This window comes from Lineus longissimus, chromosome 11, assembly GCF_910592395.1.
Source record: "Lineus longissimus chromosome 11, tnLinLong1.2, whole genome shotgun sequence".
Lineage (NCBI taxonomy): Eukaryota > Metazoa > Nemertea > Pilidiophora > Heteronemertea > Lineidae > Lineus > Lineus longissimus.
In genome coordinates, this window is record NC_088318.1 from 16069732 (window position 1) to 16094856 (window position 25125).

A 25125-nucleotide genomic window follows, 5' to 3' on the forward strand; every position below is an offset into this window, starting at 1 on the left:
GTGTCTGAGCCTCATTTCTCTTGCCATTTAAAAGATAAAAGCAAGGATCTCTAATGTATTTGGTCGCGTTCTCCCAAGGCATCTTTGATTAGGCGCCGTTACTCTGAGACGGACGTTATCTATAGACGGACGATGGTTGGCCAAATGAGAAAAGAAAAATTCTTTATTTTTGGCGATGTTGAATCTGTTTGAGGGTGCACATTTGCATTTCTCCTGCGTGTTTTTGCTCAAATTACTTTTTCATTGCCTTACCAATAAAAGTAATCTCTCTGAAGACTATTATGACTGGTGACTGACTGAGGTGCAAGATGCAAAAAGAACACGCTACCTTATCTCAATCCAGAATTACGTTAGCGTAAGCGATATGTCCCCGCATCCAAAGGAGAAAGGTTATTCTTGAAACTAAGACTCTTATTCTCTTCAGGGGTATTGATAATCGATGCCTACTTCCGCTACGAGCGACCGGAAACCTGATAAGAGAAATGCAGCAGTTCTACTCTTAATGCTTAAAAAGTTCCTTTGGTTAAAAATTGATACCTCGTTCAGTTAAAAAATCGTAAAGGCTAGCGTCTTATGTGTTTTTGTGTTGCCAACAAGTTCAGAGAACTACAGAATCTTTTAACTTGTCATGACTTCGGCCATAACAAAGTATGAAGCGCGATTCACAGTATGACCATGAACACAGCACTCGTTAGCTTTGGCTTCAGGCGAAAAATTTACATGTAGGACAAAAATGCCGACCAATGGGAGATAATTGCTACTAATTTTGTGTTTCCGTTTTCCACATCAAATGATTTTTAAGTTTCGTGGCTGCACAAAAGGGAAGGCGTTTTCTACTTTATGTCATCAGCCTCGACAGCAGTTTATATAGTCTTTGTCATCTTCCCCAGTCTTCGTTATCATCTTGGGTCTCGTCAAGGTTTGTTTTTAATGACCTCAGTTTCACGACCAATGCGCTAATTTACATTTCAAAGGGGCGACCTTTCTGTTGTGTTTCGCAATACTCCTGAGAAACACATAATGAGCTCCCATGTGCACTAGACGTGTCATGCAAACTCCTGTTGTGAGGCGGCGAAGTCCGAGGGCGTAAGGGAGTCGAGACCTTCTGGGTCACGATGGAGTAACGAAGCTAAGTTGATGAAACAGACACGTATTCCGAGTTTTCCCCGAGAAAGGTCCCCAAGGTCTCCCATCAGTCAGGACCACCTTAAGTCAGTCTTGTAATTAGGTCCCCCTTGGCCACTCTTGATCATACCTACCCTTGGAACAGTATCGGGATTAGCTAACGAAGGTACGTAATAATGAGAAGTGAGTAGGTTGGGGCTCAGCCACCAGCAAACAGAAACTTACGAAATATTTTCTTAAAATCTAACGTATAGGAAGCATTGCTTTTAATACATCCTGATACACAGAGTATCAGCTTTCACCTCATCAAGCAACCTTTAACTGGTTCAGTTCCGGAGGCATTTCATTTGAAACGTGATACAATTACCAAGATAATGCATAAAACTTCACTGAAACGCTGTGAGCAGATTAATTCATGTCATCATTTAGACGTTTAGGCCAACTTTATGCTCGCTGCTCCCGACAGTATATAGTTAGAGAGAGAGATGTTAGGGAATTAGCGCGATATTGGAATACCGGTTTCAATATGAAATTCATAATTGTCAATCAAAATTTCCTTCTGTTGAACTTCGCCAACATTTAAAGGTGAGATGTCAAGCTTTAAACACCACCGAGTAAGAGAAGCCAGAATAAATTTTATGATATGGATCCCCTATATGGGTCTCACAGGCCATTAAGCACTTCTCTGTTGGCCGCCTAGGCGTTGGCTTGAAAACACATACATTTATGGCCTTGCGCTATGAGAGGTAATGTTTTAAATCGGACAGAAAGCCGCTGTTTGATATGATATGTTTGATATCATGATATAAACACGCCATTACCTTAATCATCATATACGCTCTACCTCATAGGATAGTATCCCCCCCCCCCAATCAATAACAATAATAGCAAATATGCCCCGTGATACCAATCGACATTCGAGATCTCCCTGGTAAACGTGAACATTCTCACATTGTTATTCAACTGCCGTAAATGAATGAGTTCTAGTCACGCCTCAATTCAACCAGAGCGGCCTCCGAAGACTTGTAGCTTTTGTAGTTTTCGTGACAGTTGAGTGAAACGACATGAGAGAATTCCTCAGATGGGCGGGGAAAATTTAACCATCAGCTTTTGAAGCTGCCTTGGTGTGTTCAGGCGAAAGTTAAACAATTTTGAATACCCCAAGCAAAGGCACGTTTTTTCGTGAGGGGAAACTTTAAACCTCGGATTGGTACATACCTATTCACGTATCGGTTCATGTCTACTCAATGTTAAGAAAGTAAAAAGGTACATTGTAAATCAATACCTTTCTCCAACCCAGTTTTTGTTGCCGGCGACAAAATGGGTTTTCTGACAAAGAACTCGACGAGCTCAGTTCAGCAGATCGGTGGTCGCGTGACGCACTCGTCTTCCCGCATCACAAAACGTAATAAAAGGCGGCATGATCGCCAAATGTGTTTTCCTTTGACAATATCGTGACGGGACTTCGACTCCACTGCTTTTAGTAACTTCGTCAAAGGAATCCAAGCTACTATTACAATGGGTTTTTTTGCGAGTACGACATCTTCCGAGACGGATGTTTTGCACTGAGTCTCGTCTCGTGTACATACAACTGACACATGACCCTCTCTCATCACGTGGTTGCTTTTTGTTTATTGTTCCTGTAGAACATGACAGGGGCTGTTCTCTTCAGGAGATACTTTTCTAAGACGCTCTTTATACCTGCTACTCATATACACATTTTTTAAACAAACTTCTTTAAACTGAAGCCGATACTGCCGGAAACCGGAAACCCTTTTGCTGATGACATTTTTAAGCTGGGAACAAAACGACCAATACTCTGATATTCGATATTTTCCATAAGAATACCTTCCCGGACGATTATGACCATAAGTGTCAGTAGATGTACATGTATCAGTAAGCAATCTTCCAGCAGAATATGCACGAAACATTTCACACTTACAAAAATAATAAGAGTCGTGGGTGAAAAAGGTCGCATTATCTTTAGACCAGCAGCAAAGCAATGTCATCACGTTGATTCACCCTTGCCACTTGCCTATCGACCGCCCTGAAAGAGGCCCGATGACCCTTTGATAAGACACTGTAGAACGATGGTAATTTGGGCCGAGGTGCGAGCGGGCTTTGTTTAAAGACAATAGACTGAGTATTAGGCAAGGCCTGGATTATTTTCAATTGCGAGGTAATGGGCACAATAACGTCATGGGTAAGTACTCAGAAAAAAAGCAGGCTTCATTTTTTCCCACCAATAAGTCATCGTACTCGTTGCCCATTGTTCCGATGATGACTGCCGTTATAGCTAAGTTACTTCAACATCCCCGCCCCGGGAAACTCCGAGTCGTTAATTAGAAACTCTTGTATCGAATCCCGAGACACTTCACCTGCCAGTTTTTGTTGGGGCCGTCGATTATCCGCCGTCGATATCCGTCTAAGTCCCACTTTAAAGCAGAGTAAAGCTATAGTGGGGCGTATTAGCGCTGGATACGCATCTTGAAACGTGTTTTAATGGCATAATGCCTGCAGCAAGCGATTAACTCAAACCCTTATGCAACAACGCTATCAATTTGAACAGTTTGAGTTCGTGCGCCAAACTATGACAAGTGGCGTTGCTCATCAACTCAGCATTTAAAGGTTTATGTGATATATGGGAGGTGACCGATCCCTAAATTTGCTAATCAAATCGAAAATGACCCATTCACGAAAATCTTCATGACTTAAGGTGCAGCGATACTGTGGCTGAATTTTTACAAGTCTGAAATTTCAAACATGAAATGAAATGAACTACCTATGAGAAACAAAGGATTTTATGGTGCAAGTAATAAGCCAACTTTTCTCTGCAAAGCGCCTTATCAATGCGCGGAAAAGGCTCATAGAAAGGGACCCCTGTCATTTTGAAGACAAAAAATCACCTGTAGTTTAGAGTAAACGGTGCTTTTATTAACTTTTTTTCATTTTCTTCCGTGGCTATACTGCTTGTAGAACGCACGCGCCATTTGCCCAATGAAGGCTTTTGCTTGGCGATGACGTATGCGCTGAGCAACTCAATCAAAATCGCGTTCAGTTGAAGATAAAGTCATAGCCGGAATTCTCAGGGAACGCAGCCTCTCGTCCTTCTGTGCAACAAGTTAAAAATTGCTGCAAAACAGCACAAGTGTGCGAACGCCTTAAAAATGAAGGAAACAAATAGCATCGACCTACCTCATCTCCGGCCTAATAAAAGTCCAGTTTTTAGTAAAATCGTGATTAATCCCCTCGGTGTTTGTTTCGATCGTTTTCCTCGAGATCCTGTTTTACTGTAAATGAAATATTCACACCGCGGCCCCCTAAATCGTCGCCGGCATCTGCAGCGGCAGTATCCAAATATACTCCTTGGTGGTATCAGTGTCCCTCCGTGGAGGCAGCGTCCCGTACAGAGGACGGTCCTGGGCAAGGTGTCCGCATCCATTACGGGAATCAAACACGTCAATGCTACTAGCACCATGATCACGAACTTGATACACGTCCTCCACATATCTAAATACCCGGGTTGGCTAATGCTCAAGCTCTTTTCCACCTAACCCCGAAATCTTTAATACAATGTCCCTCATGAGTGACTTTGCATCCCAAATAGGATTTCGCGATAGTTAATTAGTTTAATTGCGAAGCACAAATTCTAAAGTTAGTCTGCGTCCGCTTTCATCGCAAACATGGTTACATCTGTTTGTGAGCACGGTTGGTGCGTTACTAAAGCCCTGTCGCACTGGTCGTCATTTTATCACCTGGCAATGAGCGTCACGTGAAACACCTACGATGAGAGCTTCCCAACACCACACACATATAAAATAGTATATGACGTTAGAAATATTGAAAATTACATCACTGGTTACGGGGGCATATGGGCTTTTGTCCTTGACTTGTTATCAAGTTAACCAGGGGGTATCCCATCCCTGGGGAATAATAATTAACCTTAATAGAGAAGTGTTACATGCAGGTGACGGTATGATATTAAAGTACTGGTGACAACAGCATAACAATTTATAGTTGCGCTAGTGATATCGCATCAGTTGTTCTTACGAAAAGAATTTGAGTTGGGTTGTCTTGATACGTGTACTATCCATGCATTTGTTACATGCACATGTATATATCTGGTTATTCAGGAAAAATGTCTGTCTCTTTAAATGTGGACGCACAAAATGTGTTTACACGTCTTTGATGACGAACATTTTTTTATAAGGAATCAACATTGAACTAGGTCAGCGGGTAGAAAAACCATGGGATTCTTCATCGGTATACGGGCTTTGGGATAACGATTTATTTCAGAAATAGGTCAGTCTAGCCCGGTCCAGAGGTTAGCGTGGCTTTAAGTCCGATGAATACGATATTGACATGTGCCCGTTTAACCGGAAATCACTACGCATGAAGGCATGATGGTACCAGTAGCCAACAATTTTCGTAGACTGCCACCCTTTTGCTATCACCATGACCTTTGCCGCTCCAAACTCTCGCATTGACGAAATTTAAAATGAAGGGAAAGGACTCTAGTGTCAAGATTTGTTGCTGTTCGTGTCTCGCGTTTACAATAGGCAGGTTTCGCAACCCTACGAACGACGAACGATGGAGGTATGCGCTCGTGTCATGAAGACCTGTGCCAATTTTTAATCGTACGAGACAAGGAATAGCGAAATTTTCCAAAAAAGTCGTTGTTGCATACTTCGTACTTCGTCGTTCGTGGCTCTTCGTAAGGGGGCGAAACCTACCCATCATTGATTTCCCTAAATCTGTCGCTCTAACATTTGAAAAAGAAAATTGAAGAAGATGCATAAAAACATGCATTGCCTGTAGCTTTAAGATGGGGAGGGGGGGGGACACATTTGGACATACCAAGCACAGTGTCACGTGCGTATCAAATACAATGTAGCCAGTGATACTGACAGGAAATAACTTCATAACGCCGATTTTCATGTATTTCTATTCCCTTTAAAAAACCTTGTATAAAGAATTATTTAATTAGCTTACATGTAATTGTGTGGAATATTTGGAGGACTGGCTCTTCTCATGTCCGTCCAATTGCACTTAGCAAGAAACCATGTTAAGAGAATAGTATTGCAACAACTATACGGTGTTGATGGTTCTTGTCCCTGAAAATCATTCTGTCAATCATTTGTACAGGTAGGTCAGTGAGTTATTAATTATCTGTGCACTGATTTCAGTGATTCGGTCATATACATGTAGCGTATACAGGCTGTTCTATAAAGATGGACAACGTAGTGATTGTTCGTTTAATTTACGTTTGAAATACGTAAGAGTCATATCTCTGTCTTTTAGCTTTGCGATGTAAAATATTCTTACTGGCATACTCAAAGTTACAAGAGCATTGCGCTAAAGTGTTCGACATCACATCAGGAAGAAGAGTGAATTTTGTGTTGAGTAGGGAATCTACAGAAATACAAGTGTCTAAAGAGGCAAGTCAGGGCAGTTTGGTCCCTTCTCCACACCGTTCTTCTCCTCTCCCTTACACATCCTCCTCCTGCACCCGTGCCACCAGTAACATCTGGGCTGAGTGGTGGCCACCTTGGTCCCATCGCCCCGGCACTCCTTTCTTAGGCAGTTCTTGTATCCTTCCCCGCACCGCCTCACGCAAGAGCTATCCGCGCCACCCTCTCCCGACTCCTCGCACTTTTCCAGGCACGCTCCGTGGTCGTATTCTGGCACCCCGTGGTAAGTGTAGTACTTGTCCATCTGCTTCTTTGCGTAGCCGTCGTCCCAGACTTTCGGCACATTCGCGTCCCCCTCGTCCGGACCGGCACCGCCGCCGCCATCTTCTTGCGCAAGACCTGCAACAGGAGAGGGGTTTCATTTAAAAAATCCACTTGAAATTGACAGGAAGTTCATATTACGTAATGTGATCGGGTCATTTTTAATTACAACAAACACAGGCTTTAATGACATACACAAAACTGGTGACTCCGAGACTGATCGAAAATTATAATTCGTTAGGCCAGGCACTTTTTTCAGTTTCGGCCCCCTGGTGGCTAAGTTTGGAATCGGATCGGATCTAAATTCGTTGTCATCATGATTTACCCTAATGTACAGATGTACATTCAGATAAGGGACTGCGGCGTTAAGTGACATCCGACAGACTTTTGAATATTTATTCATGAAGGTTGTGTTGGGTTGAGCTCCTAGAATACATTAGAGACGTGGAAGCTAGCAGTGTTAACCACTTTGCTGTACCGTGCGGCTCCTTATAGACATGCGAAGTTTCGCATTCGTGATAGCCTTGCGGGTAAGAAACATGCTATGTTTTAAGGTTCGTCACTCCCGGTTACCTAGTAAATGATCAGGTCGAAAACCCATATTTTATGTGATGTACATGTATTCTTGCTGGGAGTAGCCTACCTAACATAAACGCTTTATCGAAAACGTATCATCGTTGAGAGAGATATCGCACTTTGTACGCTTTTATTTACGACCCCCAGGTCTTTTGTTCCCAACACTTTTTCCCGTAGCAGAATTTCCTTTCACATCGGAATTCGATCCCATGTAGCAGGGTGTAGCAGAATTTCCTTTCACATCGGAATTCGATCCCATGTAGCAGGGTGTAGCAGAAATTTATAAAAGGCAAATTTCAAGCTTTATCTCTGACCGATACTTCAACAGCAAAGAATGTAAAATAACTTACCAACAGCGAACAGGCCAAGGGCCACGCACAGAACGAGTTCCCTAATCATGCTGTTCTCTAAGCCAGAAATTACCAGAAGGCGGTTAAGGTTCCTCAAGATGGATGCAGATCCAGCAGTCACCAGTCTGATCTGTCGACGTGTACTGGCTGCAAGAATCTTCCAACTAGGGCAAGGGAACCAGCATCCTAATTTCACATCACCGCGCTCGACCATAGAAATCGTTTCTCAGAAACACTATTCAGAAAGTTTTATTTGCTCTTGAGATCTTACGCCCTTAAATCAATGTAACTAATATATCGCTTTGTCTGAAGAAGTACAGTAGCATGAGTGGGGTTCGAACCACATATCTTTGGACTCCCAGTCCACTGTACAGCGGTTGAGTTATCGAGATCCCTGTTTGATCTGCACTGTGTCGTCATTTCTTTTGCGTCATATTTTCTCCAGGTGAGCACGTGTTTTTTTAGGTAAACCGTAGGTGTTGTTTTATCATTGTGGATCAAGCACCGCGAGATTCGGCAATGCGAATTGCTACAAATGCATGTAAAAGGAGCGTAAGCAAATCTTTCTCTTGACTTGGCCTTGTCTCAGCAGCTACTTACTATTCCACCTCAAGATGACATGCTTCACCAGTACATTACACTGTACGCATGTACTGCAGATTTGTGTTGAAACAATTTTACCTTTGTCACGTCAGCAAGAATGTATGCTTCTAGCGCAAGGCATGCATGGTGACAGTAACTGTACATTTCTCTGTAACAAAACCTATCTTCCTGCAGCAAAACTGCCTTGGAACAGACTAAACCAATTGCCCTTATTCTCGGCTGGAACTCCAAGCATTGTTTTGACATCTTTTTGTTCGCCAAGAACTTTGCCCTAGATTTTTTATCGCCGAACTGAGATGCAGCCGATTTCAAGTTGATGTTTCCTATTACATCCTCGGTATGTCCTATTGTCGCATTGACAACGTGCTATGAAGCATTCTTAACTCTTTCGTATGCCGATCTGAAGTTGCCGTACAAAACTGTCTGGTGTGTCCTCTCCTCCAGGTGCAGGTGCCGAGATCCGATGGACTTCTTCACAATATCTTGAGAAAACCGTCGAGCAACCGATCGACTGGCCTCATTACATTATTCGACACAAATCTAGGTCGAAGTGACCTTCATGTAAGTTCACCTGACATGCCTGAGGTCGTACCTTTCGAACTCGTCTGAGGAGACCAATGGTCATCTTGCATGGATCATGATTTTAGGACATCTCCACCCTATCATTACGTACATGTAAAGAGGAAGTCATCAGTGTAAGGGCGGAATATTTACCACATAAAATGACACTCATCATCTGACGTCTTTTTTTAACCATGTTTTATATTTGGCTAGGGCTTTGTCATGACCACTCCATCTGACGCCCTCGGGTGCACTTAACAGGCGCAAAGAAGCTTTACGCCAGGAGTTGTGTTTGCGAGAAAATAACGAATCACCCTTAAGTTTATTCTTATACCTATTGTAAGAGTTGAAACACAAATGGACCTCGTCAAACACTTTCAAAATGATAATGTACTAATGAAACAGTAGCGGAACAAGAATATGGAAAGGATAATCCGCAGTGCCCTTGAAAGATTCATAGAAAAGGACTGCCTCCCGGAAACAAACATGTAGAAGGTACGTCTAATCATCCTTTAAGTCTGTACCAACTCCGGACGCACAGGACACATATAATGGTGATGACTCCTAATCAAGGTTATTGTCAAGTCCATTAGGTCGATAAGGATGGCTGAGGGGGTGCGACTAAATAAATACGATACTTCACATCAAGTAATCCCCATATCAATCATGCACCTGTAAATAAAGCAGTATGAGAAAAGATATGATAGTGCTTCGCACACTCAGTTAAAGCTAGAAGAGACAAAACTATCGTGTGTCCACTTTATCATGACGGCAAGATGATGACACTACTCGCACTTGTCGTATTACTGCTTACTTATTGATTGTAAATTAACCATGATGCATTTTACCTTTTTGGTCAAAACGGGTGAGACTGGGTACACATCCTCTCTTTCCAGGACAGACCAGCTCGTTGAGTTGGTAGTCCTGTCTCATTCTCGCCTAGTTGGGGACTTTATTCTCCGGGGCGATAAACGGCATCAGAGTAATCCTTTTATTCATCATACACTTATAAATAACACTTATGAATAAAATAGAATAAAAAATCAATGACCTGTACTTAACCAACTCACTTAGTGATAGTTGTCACTGACATTGGGATAGTCCGTAAGTTGGTCTCTCAACCCTGACCAAAGATGAGGGCACAACTACCCCTCCTTATTCTCGTGGTTGGAATTATGACACCTTCAGATTGCAAACCATCGGTAAATAGCTTCACCTCTCTGGTTCATCATATTAGATACTTACTAACCTCTATCTTGTGTGTTTTTTGGCGGATTTCAACTGAAGAAGATAACGCCAAACGCTCGGAGTTTTCCATATCTCATTGATTCTCAACTCTGCATTGATGGAGAGACCTATGACCATGCGACCTGTAGCCCATGACCGGAGAGTACGTCCCGGGGAGTTTGATGATTGGCAACCATGAGAATCGACATTTGGCCTGATTAAGGAACTTGTTACAAGGAACAGCTCCGAAAGAACAACTGGAGTGACTATGAGCTAACGCTGGAAGAAGATTGATTCAACACGGCTATGAGAGAACATGGCCTTTCAATATAGGGGAACACGGAGAGCCATGTCATTCTTCTTTTCCAGGGGAAACAGTTAGAAACGAATACACAGAGCTCAAATCATTGTATATCACGGGCCCAGGGGAGATGTATCTCATTACTGTATCCATTCATATTTTGTAGACCTGTAAGAAACGATTTGAATTATGGACCAAAGATCATTCTCTCTGCCTCCCACAATCCAGTAAACTCATTAAAGGCGGTAAGTGGTGACTGATGACTATTATTAGTGACGTTAGCTAAGTTACTCGTTCTGGGTCGATTTGTTGATTTGTCCATCTACTCGGTTGAGGAGAAGACGTTCAATTCAAAAATTGGGCTGGAATGATGTCATAGATCTTGTTGTATGTACCAACGCTCGGCCGGGGATTGCTCCCGGACGATTGTTGTACATAGGTTTGTGACGCGAACCTCATAAAACTCAATTTCTTTTGTAATGATGTCACCGTTTGCAAGTACGAAAGTACATGTACTTGGTAATTATTCAAGCTTCACTGCTTTCTGCATCACTGTTCCCTGCAGGTATCCCAACGGGGCGGGACCGGAAGATCGTAGTTGATATGCACAACAAAGCCAGAAGTGTTGTCCATCCGTCGGCCTCAGACATGCAGAAGATGGTATGATATGTGTTATACCTTTTATTTCAATAATAAACCATGTCAACACGTAAAAAGCGTGTTTACTGGGACTGCATAAAATCACGGCAGCTGATTTGCTGCCACGAAAATGACGTAATCATGGCCTATTTAGCTATTGGCGTTAGAGATAAACCCCAGCGTTGCCTCATCTGAGCGTTATCTCTTTCAAAAAAGTCCATACTATAATACATTTATCGTAAGTAGCGTTAGGAATTAACGCCACTGTATTCTGCTAACGCCCGGATATTTTGATGAAGATGCCCATTTCTAACTATAGTATTGGGACGATGAACTTGCACTGATGGTAAGAGGGTACCTGTCCTCGTGTCCAGGGATAGTTCATGACAAGGGAAATCAGAGGTATAGCCCAGGTAAATATACGATTACACAATGCACATGATGTAAGTCGGTGTCAAAGATTGTCTCGCTGCTCCCGCGCTCAAAGAGGAAGATGGAGTCATTCTAAAAAGATGTACTCTCTTAGCGTTTGTGAAAAAGCAGGTGCGTGGTTTGCTGTACCTTGAATCAGTCACATACTTACTGCAGCAAACCCAATGCGTTGTCAAATCTATTTCACAGTCCATCTATATGATTGGGAGAAACTTTGATGCATTTTATGTTGGTCTCTTTACATTTATTTTCCAAATGAGAACATGCTCCAACTTTGATTTTAAACAGGGAAATACAGTGTTGGCCAGAACCTGGCTGCTGGTACCTTCAGATACGGCTGGTGGAGCGTCGTGAAGATTTGGTATGATGAGGTAAAAGATCACGTGTACGGCGACAAAGCCAAGATGATTGCCGACTTCAAGAAGATCGGTCACTACACCCAAGTGGTCTGGGCCAAGACGTCTAGAATTGGGTGTGCCTGGGTGCAGTGCAAGGGACAGAGGAAGGTGTACGGGTGTAACTATGCCGTGGCGTAAGTCTTATTCCATCGGGTAGGACTCAAAGCGCGTTGAACTATTGGCCATCTTCTAGAAGATTGGCCAGGACTCTTAAGTGGTCAAGGCCAACACACCACGTGGTTTTAACAGGCGCTGGGTTGATTTCGATGAATGTTATTGCCTTGGCAAATGCAACTGGCCACAAAGCCTGCGAAAGTCGGTAATGGTATCAGAATTCTAGGGTATAGGATCTAGCTAGACAAAACTTAGTCTTGATTGGAATGTCATTCGACAAATGTCTGCCGCGAGAGACATATCATGACCGTTTTTACAAGTCTCCAATTACAATGATGAGACGTTTAACAAACAGCCCTCGCTGACGCCATTGGACTGGCGGCGCGACTACAGACACATAGCATGAATTTGTCATACGACTGGACTATTTCTTGTATCTTCACTAAATGGACATACAATGAATTTCCATTTCGGAGACACCTTTTAGCTTTATTTACTTACCGACTTATCTACCCGCTTGTCCATTATCATAGTCGCCTGGCTACATTTTAATCAGGCTGCTCTGAGATGAGCAATATCTTTCTTGACCAGCAACAAGTCAACCAGTGACAAGGATAATGGATACCAGTACTCTGTTTATTATGTTTGTGACTGTCTTCAACGAAAGCACTTTTTATAACCTTTCACCATTTAGAGGCAACATGAATCGGGGGTACGACAAGCCCTACCAAAAGGGCACGCCTTGCTCGAAATGTCCCGGGAAGTGCACAAACAAACTCTGTGGTAAGTACACATGGTAAAAACCATGCCTTCCAAGAAAACAGTTTACTTGCAGTATTATCATCTTCTGCCGTATATATGTTTTAGTTTATCACTGCCTTGATGCTGTAGTGTTGGAGCTGTAGAGCAGTCTCAGTATATGTGTGGTCTATTGCACCTTCCTGTCTTATTCCACCAATTATATAACAATCCACATGAGACATGCCACACAGGTTCCCTTGCCCAGCCTGGCCTTGTCTTCAATACCAGGTGAGTAACGATTCTGGCAGGTACCTTGGTCCACTCCCCTCTACCACCTCAAGAATATCATTGGAAGCACTTTCCGTCTGTATTTTATGTCTCTTAGTGGAATTATATAATACTGGTAGCTCCCAGCCAGCCAGAAGTTAGCACAGTTGACAGTGGTCATTTCTTCTGCAGACTGCGGTGGGAAGGTCTGCTTCAACCAAGGAACACTGGACCTAAAAACCTGCACTTGTACATGTAAAGGTTTCTACAACGATGAAGCCTATGTGGCAAAGGAGAGTTGTGCCAGTAAGTAACCACTGTTTTACAAAGTGATTAAGCTGCAGTTGGTCTGAATATTATAATTCTTATAATACGTTGGTGTCATCTCGTTTTCTCTCCTAATGTGTCTTTAACCTCACTCATATGACTGGAGATCGATATTCAAAGCCATTGTCGTACAGGATGCTAATCAGCTATGTGTTGTAACGAACCCCTTAGCAGTAAGCTGATCGAGCGAGGCCATCATTTAGCACTGATTCTGTTTGGCCGTTTAAGTTTTTTTGTCTTTACGCGTTTATATATTGCGTGATGCGAGTTCCGCATTCTTCCTTTTTTTTTTCAGTTGATTGTGACCGATCAAAGGATTATAAGAAGATAGTGACCAACTCTCGACTCTGCCAACGGGTTGTGAAAGACATGGATAAGTGCAAAAAATACAAATTTTACGCTCTGGCGTGCCCCTGGTTGTGTGGGCTCTGTCCTTGTAAGTTATCAGGTCACATCATGGCAAAAGTAAACTTTCTAATTATATCTCATCAAATCCCTCACGGCTGCAGCAGTTGGATGTCTTGAATTTATTAAATTGATTTGTAGATGCTGGCTTTGCAACTGGAAAGTCACCAAAAAAACCCGCATCGAGATCGAAATCGCAAAAGAAGTCGTCAGGAAGACGTCAACCAAATAGTGGACCTGCAACTGGAAATTCCGGAACCGGAACCGCAGGTGGATCTAGGACTTCCGGCAGACAAAACAAACAGCAGAATTCGCCGGTGAGTATTCGTTTGATGCGAAACTGATCGCACAGCAATTTTTCGACCACTACGAAAATACTTCGGTTAAGCATAACCTTGAAAATAAACTTCGTTTGAAGAGGAAATATTCAAAACATTTTCTGAAACCAAAAATTATTTTCGGTACGTCTGTATGAGAAATATCAACATATTTTCTAATGTTCATTCCATGTTTAGGTCTCTTCCAAAGGAGGGCAACCCAAGGTATGGAGTTGTCCCAAGATGTTTACCATGTGGTCCAAGAAGCATTCCATGTGTCTTCCAAGGTCGAACAGACTCACCAGTTTTGGTAAGACTACGATCCACCATCACCACGATATGCAAAAATCGCCGTTCTGAAGCATCGCTACAACTTATACTTGTCTAAAGAGTTCCGCCCCGAACAGAAGGCCTGCAGCGATATTTCTAATGCTTCACTTATATAATACCACTTTAAATTCCCAGGAAATTTATAATTATATTCTTCGACGTGACTGAATTGAAACCTCAAAAGAAATGTCCTAGAATTTTAAAAAAATAAGCGAAAAAGCGAAAGGATAAAGAAGTGATGTGAGGCCATAGTTATGACAGCCTGTACCAACTTGACAAATGTTCCATGAAAAACATCTCATATACATATATCTTATAAAATTTGGTTTGTCTGTCTTGCAGGTATTCCGACAGGGAGAGATAGGAAACAGATTGTAGACGTGCACAACAAGGCCAGAAGCATTGTCCAGCCGCAAGCAGCTAACATGCAGAAAATGGTTTGTGTGCAAAAGTGCATAAAAATGGTTTAATCAAACACACACACACAGAGGCCAAGAAACTTGCAAGAATACAGTTTTGGTCAGACTTTTTTCGCAAGTTTTTGATGGTGGAAAACTCTTGTCGATACATGTACTTAAATCATTTTGTGTTTTGCAAGGTGCAGTTAACGCTTAATAACATAGCTTGATCTTTATATCATAGGCTTCACCTCTTTTCAGTATTGGGATGATGAACTTGCTAAAATTGCATTGGGTTGGCTCGCATCCTGTCCTGGCCTACGACACGATAAACACTCGCAAAGATATATCCCAGGTACTGAATGACTGAGTTTATTGAAGAGGTCGATGTTGTACTTACTAACTGAAGTGCAAAGCTATGGTGTAAGCCATCAAAAGTACAAGGGAACGTCGCCATTGTCTTCTGTTACTGCAGCTTCCATCAAGTCTTCACCAAGGCAAGCTGCCGCACCATCGATGTTGTTCAGCGCACAGGAATGACATGCGAGACACACAGACACACAAAATAACAACTTGTGATTGGCCCAATTCCATCACTTCACCGGCATTGTGCCTCAGAAGCACTTTCTGATTGGACGATAACTACCCAAATTTGATTCCGAAAGCGCAAGATGAATTTCGGCACCGGAAATTATCCACAATGGCTTGTCAAACTTTTCTGTTGACTCACTTTTAATTTCTAGGAAAGTATTCCGTCGGTCAAAATCTCGCTGCTGGGGGCTTCCGTTATGGCTGGTGGAGCGTCATCAAGGCCTGGTATGACGAAGTAAAGGACTTCCGCTTCGGGAACAAGACTTTCATGGCGAGCCACAACAAGGCCACGGGACATTACACCCAAGTTGTTTGGCATAACTCGGCCCGTATTGGGTGTGCATGGGTTCAGTGCAAGGGGAAACGAAAGGTTTACGGGTGCAACTATGGCCCAACGTAAGTGAACGTTTACCACTTTCTTCAGGCTAAACTGGGAATGTACCCTTGTAATTGGTTCGAAGCTGAAGACTGCACCGAAGCCATATTATTGATGACTTCGGACTGGCAAAGACGACGAGAAGGTCACCTCTGCGAAATGGCCATCTCGGTTTTTTTGTTGAGGAAATTGAATCAAACTCTGCTTTCTACGCCATTAGGTGTTTGCCCTACGTCACCAACTGCACCTACCCTATCGGGAATTGCACATTGTATTACACTGTATTTTTCTTCTGTTCCTCAGTGGTAACTGGCGAGGGAAACTAGATAAACCATATAGAAACGGAACAGCCTGCGAAGATTGTCCGGGAAAATGCAAGAATAACCTCTGCGGTACGTTTTTTAAGGTTCTAGAGAACAAGTTCGTTCGAATAGACACTCAATGAGATATTTGCTCTTTTTTAACTTGTATTTGTTTTTTCAGACTGTGGTGGCAAGACTTGCTTCAACCGAGGCCAGTTGGACGTCAAGACGTGTACTTGCAACTGTTACGGATTTTACAACTCCGACGCCTACCAGTCAAAGAATAATTGCGCTGGTGAGGCTATCCTCCGTTTCTTGTTGCTTAACTCATTCGGCCACATTGGCATTTTTCGGCATCTAAAAACTGCGGACCCAGAGTGAGACATTTTGGACATATCACAAAATATTCCGGTGGTTCTGTCATTGCATTTTTTCAAATATTTTCCAATCAATCCTCTGGCTTTTTGAATGTGGGTGATCTATGCCACTTACTCAGATTTTTTATTGAAGACTAAAATGTTTCATATCTGAGCGTTGTTCTGACCCTCACTTGTTGTTCTAACCCTTTTCTTGCATATTTCAGTCGATTGTAATAAATCAAAAGATTATAAGAGGAATGCAAGTGGAAGTCAAATGTGCACCCAATACGCCGGTACCACGGCTCTGAGGAAGAAGCATTGCCGGAAAGGGACGTTTGTCGCCCTGGCATGCCCTTGGCTGTGCGGGCTCTGTCCCAGTAAGTATACTTGTCAGTAACTTACTTATTTCGTGGCACCAAACCTCCATCTTCTTGAACACCCTCACTAGAAAACGACAGCGGCATAGGACGACCACGGACTTTAATGAGAGTGACAATCTTGTATGTATTAATATAATCACGCAATTTTTCTCTCTCCAGTGATCGACCATCGCAATCACTAGAATGACGGCAGCTTGAGTCCGGAGAATCCAGTTTTTGCACTAGCAACACATAATTCATGTTACTGTAAGCCATATATTGGTGAGCTATCCCTGTTTCTGAATGTTCCAAGGTTCAGATGGGGCTAAAGCATTGGACTGGTGACCGGCGTCAAGTCGACAAGATTGAGGCCAAACTGCTAGAAGCGCATTCTTCCAATCTGTTTATCTTTCCTATATCCAACTCCCTACTGATATTTTAAATTCAAGACTGTGTGTACTGGCATCGACCGAATGAAGGTACAGTGAATCATTTGAAGATTACTGAATTTGGATGATGAATCGTTTAAGATTTTGAACACAAATGGTACTGTTAACAATAGTAATAGTATTTGGTTGTATTTGATCTACATGTATTTTGAGTCCAAAATTAAAATAGTGAAAACAGAGGCTTTCGTTTTGTGTCTTTATTTTTCAAATTATTTGGAGAATCCATCATAAAAATTACCTTCAGTAAAGGACTGAAAACAATGGTGTAAAAAAATCTCGCGCATTCATGCCGAGACAATCGAGTGTACAAAACGAAAAGTAACCTTTCACCACTTTCCTCACGCAGCATTTTGACCATATTCCTGGCCAATAGGAAGTCCCCAATCCAATTTTACCGGTACATTATTCAGAAGTGAGCCAATCACAATAGAGTATTTGTATTCAAAACATCAAGTTGCTTGAGGAATTAGGTGAAGGCTTTTGTCGTAAAAGACATTTCTGTTTACAGCGTTGGTGTGAGTAGCATCCAGTACAAACTTGTTAGTTCGAGGTGGTTTATGGGAAATATCCTCGGTATTCACTCCATCACTATTTCAGAATGGTTAATTAAACAGAATGTGTATGGCATTTCTGCAAAAGACGTCCTTTCGAGTTTTGGGCCAGTGAATGATGCATATGCCTCATATCCTCTAGTCCTAAACCAATTATACACCAACTGAACTTTTGTATCATCAAAAACATAATATTTCCAAGCAACAATAATGTAAGGCACATGCACCGTCAGGAGGAACGCACCCATGTGGTCTAGCACCTCGGTTTCGGCACCATTTAGGTCTAACTTCATGATTGCTCTCTCAAATGGTATGACCTCTAAAAGGTCAGTTATCCGAATCATGGGCACGAGGTTGAGTGTGTTCTCTCTATCAAAAGCTTCCACCGTGTACCCTGCGGCCATATTTTCATGGACAACTTTTGTCCGAACAATTTTATAAGTTTTACCCAAAGCATTCCAAACTGTCAAAACAAGATTTTCGTATCCGCTTAGTTCCACGGATTTCCGCAGGCGCTTCAAACTGCCTAAATTCGAATCGACAGCGACAGCAAATCTATTCCAACTTGCAGCTAGAATTGTGTAATATCCAATATGGCTGCCAACATCAATGAAATTCAACTCCGAATCTTTCTCGAACATGGCTTCCACTGATTTTACAATGTTAGCCTCCCATTGGCCGGATTTTAAAATGCCTGCTGAGATTTCTGAATCTTCTTTTGGCCAGTAGGTGCATATACTCGACCTAATTTTGCCAGATGTCAACCGGGTAGTGATATTTCTACACGGGTAATTCACCTCCGCCGGCTGTTCCTTCAAGTACAACTGACACAGTTTCGGCTTTATCATATCCCTAACGTCCGAATCGTCTGTTATGTTAGGAATTTCCTGCGGAACACGAATCGAAAAAGAGAAATTCTGTCCGTTTTTTCTCCTGACTTCATCTGTGAGATTGTTTATCATGATCCTTAACATTCGTATGTCCTGGAACTCTCTCGTTGTGAGTCTCTTCCTGTATGACATCAACCGCTCAGAGGACAAAACACCCATGATCATGTCCGTCTCTCTCTGTAGTCTATTGGACTGCATGTTTACTGTCACACTCGTTATATAGAAGCAAACAAAGATAACGGTTAAGAAGAGTGCATTCCGTAAATTCACGAATTTGTACGTTAGGTACTGGTAGATCCTTTGCATGGTTGCTGTTTGCTTCATCCGACTGAACTTTCCCTTTTCATAGTCTCCAACCTCTGATTTTAGATGCCAGTTGTGACACCTACAAAGAGTGGGATAAGTATATATATATACACATGTACAGCGACTAATAGTGACGATTGAGTCGGATTCCCGACTACTGTCAACTATATAGAGAATTTGATGTCTCGATATAGCTCCTACTTCCTATTAAAGAAGATGGAAAAATTACTATAAACAACTTAGTGCACTCGAAGACCAGCCATGTCATGATGCTCGTTTCGCAGACAACTTCCTTTATCACGGGAAAATGGCCAAAGATGCCCTCGTTCATGGACCTACTTCCCAGGATTTAAGAGGGGTCCGAGAGCAGTTAGCAAGATTCGACCTACCTTATCATTGCAGCCTACGGTGCAGTTGAAGAAAAGTCGCGATACACAAAATCTCTATGGAATACTCGTAGATCCTTCTTGTTTAGAAGCTACCTGCAATACGAGCAGTGCTTGGTATTGTCAACATAAGCTGTGCATTGTGTTTTGCAGGTTTTAGCAGGGCAAAATCCCCAATGCATGGGAAACCCTTGCGGCGTCCGGCTGCGACCCTATTTTTAATCGGTATGCTTTCTTTGGAATATGTCACGTATATATGTGTAATACCTAGGCCCATGAGTTCAAACCAACTATACAATTGTCAAGTACATGTGTATTATCATCATTACCGGCGTTGTAACCCTATTGGATTTTTGCCGGAGGTATGGAGTCCACTATAGATAGGCTACTGTCCCATGTGGGATCTTTTAATTGCCCTGGCATAGACACTCAGCTACAAGGGACCACGGCTTTTAGTCTGAATGTATTTCATTGCCGTGGTTGTTGTTCCATATGTGAGGGGAATTGTGATAATCATGATATAATAAAGGAGTCCCTAGTCATTTCCATTGTAATAAATTTTGGGATTAAAATCTAGGATACTTTATGATCGAAGGCCCACACACGAAACATAAGATCTTATTGACGTCTAATGGCCATTACAACCTAACTATTTGTCAATAAAGACATCAAAAGACATCTAATAGATATGGACATCAACCAGTTAATATACCAGACCATCAATACGTTGTTAGAATGATTATGTATGATTACTTCGCATCTGGTGGGCGATTTCACTTTCCTGTGCAACAGCCTGCTCTATAGACCTCCTACTTAATTTCAGCTCGTGCTTCTTTTCCGATTTCAATTCACCAGTTGATTCAAACAGACATATATTTTCGTACTGTGTGTTATCTCTCTTAAAAACAAATGTACTTAAACGCATTCAAACAAAGGTGTCACCACACAAAGCAGATTCCGTGTGATAAGCACATGCGCTTGCAGTCTACTATTCCCAGCATAGACACGGCCAGATAGTTTTCAAAATCAACAATTTGAAGGTCAAATAAGTAATCGGAAGCTCTGAGACCAACTACCGCCAAGTTCCAACGATCAGGAAGAAGAAGAAGAAGAAGAAGGCCCTTTTTCGTACAGTATACAAAACTATGCCATAACCTCGGCCTCCACACGAAGCTCATTACACGAAGTTAATTTCCTAAATAGAAAATAATGTCTTTCACTCAGGCTCCTGACAACTTTGGGTGAGTTCAGCTGGAACCCGGGGTAGTGAGAGTTGCACTGTCATCTTTAGTCACGTGGTCCTCTCGCGTTCCCCGAGTCAAGATTCGTTAATTAGGTCAAAAATGACGTCACGACAGTCGGGCCCAGAATATCGTGCCTATATACTACCTTGAAGTCAATTCCAACCTGTTGCCCCTGATACAAAATCTAATTTGGCTCGGTCCATTTCTGGTTTTATCAGTTGCAGTTATCAGTAGATTCTGATAAAACCTGTCCAGAATCTAACCAACTCTCAAGATGTTAGGGTGGCTACTTCTGGGACTCCTTTTTGGCTTAGGGGCCGCGGCGAATAGGAAGGATTTCACTGGGTAAGCGAACAGGGAATTTTGTTTTCTTTGTGCGTGCGATTTTGCCTGATTTCTGGTAGTACTGCTCAAGGGCCAAACTTCAACGCAAATGCTATATCAGAAACCATACATCTAAAGAAATGACATCAATTACTGTCACTTACACTCCGGACGCAGTGGACTGGTCACGTCTCTGACCCTAACCAGAATAAATAGGATGACGAAATAGAATGCCACAGTAGTCTACTGACACTGAGCTGTCGACTTTTTTGTCTGACCATTCGTTCTATTGTGAGAGCCAGTTGGATTTTCACTTTTGACAGTTCCGACATGCGTCACCCCACGTAAAGTAGTCGGCGTCCTGGCTTAATAAGATGAAAGTATCAACTTTATCTTTCTCATTCTCATACAAGGTACAAAGTTATTCGAGTGCCCATTGCAAATGAGGAGCAAGCCAAGATCCTTCAAGATCTTTCCCGTCTTGAGGTATTTGTTCTTATTACCATTCTTTCCTTGTCATTTTCAGCTTCACTGAGCGTAATGTTTCATCCTTATACGACTACTTCTTGTTTCTCATTGACTTCAGATTTACAGTGTCTATATATTGTATGCCCGCTGTTTGGGGACCTCTCGATATCCATGGAGAATATTGGCAGGGATTACACTCGGCCTGTCAAAAACGCTTTTTAAATTGTACGATAGCAAATCTAATATTTGTCGCTCGGATACTCATATGCCGCGTTATCTTATACTTATGCCCCAGGTTGATTTTTGGACACTGCCAACCACAACAACACCAGCAGAGCTTCTCACCCCTCCCGGGGTCTTCAAGAATGTCTCTGGTATTCTGCAAACATTGAAATTACCATTCACGGTCGAAATTGACAACCTTGAAGAGTAAGTATGTTTTACCGTTGCTCGTTTAAGAAAATAAAGTTTTCTAATACTGTTGCCTCTCGATATATCCATGGTCGATTAAATGCTCGATAACTCAAGACTTATTACTAAGTTTGTAACCGACTTCTTAAATAGTCATGTGTAACATTGAGGGTGTGGTTTTTTAACCCAATGACCTCGTTTTGCAGGTCTATTGTTGAGGAAAGAGAGGCAAATAATTACGCCAAGCGGCAGCATACCTCCTTCTTCCGATCCGGGGCTGGCGACTTTGAAGGGATCCATTCTTATTACGGAACATTTGAACAGGTGAATAGTCACCAGATGTATCACCGAATCTTGTCTCTACAGGAATACTCCAGCCCGTCATTGCCTTCAATCGTTATGCACAACTTCACATTGTTTACACAGTCCGTAAAAATACATTGCACTGAATATACTAGGTAAGGGCCTCAGCCGTATATTTTGTGGCAGATGAATATTGAGGGCTGAATGGAATCATTAACTTTGACGCAAATTATGAAATAAGTTCAACATTAAAAGATTTCACCGTGAAAAACCCCAAACTTTTTATCGGTTTTGTATCTTCAGATTCAAGATTGGTTGAGACGGGTGGCAAGTACGTACAGCTCGATTGCCAGTCTGGAGTCGATAGGTCGAACTCACGAAGGCAGAGACCTCACCGTTCTAAAGGTTGGTGTGCATTTATACATCGAGTGGACGATATAAAACACGGCTTCAAATAAAACTTGGTAAACTAGCTTTGGAAGTTGTATATTATTCTTAAGAAAGCAATTCTAACATGAAGTCTACGCTGACATTTGATTGGTTTTCATAAAACGGCGTCATCAGGTTCAAAATTATGTTGTAATTTGTATCTTACTTGGTGCCTGGTGGTCAGGAAAGCTCCACTGCGGCAGGGCTCACATCGGATCGAATATGCCATTGTTGTTGCTTAAATTCTTTCCCTTCCACGATATATTATATTTTTGAAATGGGCAATTATTCCGAATGATAGTGTCATTATCTAAGTACACGCTGCTGTAAAATCTAGTTGCTGGGAGATATTGATTGGTTTGGTAGGATGCCTTATGGTTTGTTTGAACTAAAGCGGCACATTTGTTGTTCTTTCCTTGCTCGACTAGCTTAGCAACGGCGGCAGCAACAAGCGTGTGATATGGATAGATGGAGGTATTCACGCCAGGGAATGGATCGCCCCCTCAACCACACTCTACACCGCCTGGAAGCTCATATCAGGCTACCAGTCCGGTGAGACGCGAGCCTTCCTTGACAAGTTTGATTGGTACTTCCTCCCGGTAGTAAACCCTGATGGCTACGTCCACACTCATGACATGGTAAGTCTGACTGTCACTCCTAATTTGAATCAAACACCCATATAAGGCAGGCTAACACTTGGCTTAAGTTTGATTGACACGAGCATTTATGCAATGTTGACTGATTTGAGTATCCCGGTCACGTGGACGATATCGCGTATATCGCGGAATATGCTTTTAAAGCTGAAACATAAACCTCCTTCTCCAAATACATTCTCTTCTTTTTACTCATCTGACGCGTACGCGTGCATACCGTGCCTCCTCCTCCTCCATTTCTCCGGACGCATTGGACCGGCCTCGTCCTTTCGCCCATAAGGAGATCCAATTTGGCTGACGCAATGGATTTCCCCTAGAGTCTTCCATTCTGTGCCGGACATGGTGATCTGCTGCTGCTGCTGTTGTTGTTGTTTTTGTTGTTATTGGTATTATTCTCATTTTTTGTTGCAGAATCGAATGTGGCGAAAGAACCGACGTCCTAATAACCACCGCGACTGCTATGGTGTGGATCCGAATAGGAACTTTGGCTTTCACTGGGCAGGTAGGCAAGGATGATTTTGTAAATGGACACAGCTATGTTAATCTGGAGACATCAGACCAATAATCAAAATATGAGATCAAACAACAGTCTTTTAAATTTCAGCCACTTTCATTGTTATGCGTTCCGGATTATTGAAGTGCAAATTTCCAAATAACTCAGCGGAATGCTAACGTTCATCTTTCTTTTGTATCTAGAGCGAGGGACCATGAGTAGCAGTGACCCATGTTCAGAGATCTACCACGGACCCTACGCCGCGTCTGAGTACGAACCCTACTTCATGCAACAGGCGCTTCAAAAGTTTAAAGGCCGCCTTCAGGTTTACCTATCCTTCCACTGCTACGCCCAGATGTGGTTTGTCCCCTATGGTTATACTTGGCAAGCTGCACCAGACCACGACGAATCGGTGAGTACAAGGGAGGTTTCGTAATTCATCCTTAGGTTAACCTATACACACGTTCATTGCGTCAACAACCATCATTGTACTCGGTCATACACTAGAATATTGAGTCCCAGCAATAAAGGTGTAGATCGAGCATGTTATAATGCATGGTGCTACCGGTATATACGGCGTTCCTGTCACAGCCTGCAGAACCGTACTTCTTCAATGACGCCTTATCCGATTCCAATTGCAGCTGCGAGTAGCAAACCTGGCCAGAGATGCCGTCTATGCTGTCAACAAAAAGTGGTACCAAACAGGAACACCGTCTGAGCTAATGTGTAAGTAGGCCTACATGTACCAGTCCTTTCGATAGAAATGTTGGCAAAGGCTAAGATGTGGTTGCTAGATGTTGATGAGTATATATCACTTTACATCGTATAAACCCATTTTTTAGAGTGTCACTCACTCTGTTCGTGCTGGACGTCCTTCAGTCATTTCACACTTTAAACGTTCCGCGTCTATGTTCTCGCATTAATATTTCAGATGCAGCCGGGGGTGGTTCTTACGACTACGCGAAGGGTGTGGTCGGCGCCAAGTACGCCTTTACCATTGAGTTAAGGCCTACTCAACAGGAGTCCAGGAACGGGTTTATACTGCATCCGAGTTACATCCGACCAACTGGGGACGAGATATGGGCTGGAGTTAGGAAGATGGTGGAAGTCATGCGGCTAATTTATTAACGAAATGGAAAAAAAAAATTAATAGATGCTGTAAAATTGGTGTTTTTTCAGTTTATTGGGAAACATAATCCACAAAAAAACCTTCACAATTAAACAATATTTAAACTTTTTCCCGGATGTCCGAATGCATGTGTATGTTGAGAAAGCCCCCTGCAATATATATATACCGGTACGGGGTCCAAGCAAGTAAAACTTGAAATATACAGTGTTGCTGAGCTTCTCAATACAATCTCCTTGTGGATGAGAGATGTCGTCTACTT

General features: G+C 42.4%; 3 protein-coding genes across 3 annotated transcripts; 2 read left to right on the plus strand and 1 right to left on the minus strand.

Annotated features, from left to right (window-relative positions):
• Window positions 1–6043: 6043 nt before the first annotated feature.
• On the minus strand, window positions 6044–7935 carry LOC135496312 (uncharacterized). The gene is made up of 2 exons (XM_064785570.1): window positions 7784–7935; window positions 6044–6935 (listed from the first exon to the last, which is right to left on the minus strand). Exons 1-2 carry the CDS (start codon window positions 7830–7832, stop codon window positions 6556–6558), a joined length of 429 nt encoding a protein of 142 aa, XP_064641640.1. The 5' UTR covers window positions 7833–7935; the 3' UTR covers window positions 6044–6555.
• A 2102-nt stretch (window positions 7936–10037) lies between these two features.
• Window positions 10038–17458, plus strand: LOC135495864 (uncharacterized). Its single transcript, XM_064784860.1, has 17 exons — window positions 10038–10149; window positions 10642–10720; window positions 11041–11135; window positions 11434–11527; window positions 11835–12078; window positions 12753–12841; window positions 13259–13372; window positions 13689–13829; window positions 13940–14115; window positions 14314–14425; window positions 14788–14882; window positions 15105–15198; window positions 15587–15830; window positions 16114–16202; window positions 16294–16407; window positions 16696–16848; window positions 17011–17458. Exons 1-17 carry the CDS (start codon window positions 10081–10083, stop codon window positions 17031–17033), a joined length of 2025 nt encoding a protein of 674 aa, XP_064640930.1. The 5' UTR covers window positions 10038–10080; the 3' UTR covers window positions 17034–17458.
• Window positions 17459–20871: 3413 nt separating this feature from the next.
• Window positions 20872–25109, plus strand: LOC135496184 (carboxypeptidase B-like). Its single transcript, XM_064785352.1, has 10 exons — window positions 20872–21001; window positions 21394–21466; window positions 21744–21877; window positions 22066–22183; window positions 22466–22567; window positions 23020–23229; window positions 23656–23746; window positions 23941–24149; window positions 24379–24463; window positions 24669–25109. The coding sequence occupies exons 1-10, from the start codon at window positions 20931–20933 to the stop codon at window positions 24863–24865; spliced, it is 1290 nt and encodes a 429-aa protein (XP_064641422.1). The 5' UTR covers window positions 20872–20930; the 3' UTR covers window positions 24866–25109.
• The last annotated feature ends 16 nt before the right edge of the window (window positions 25110–25125 follow it).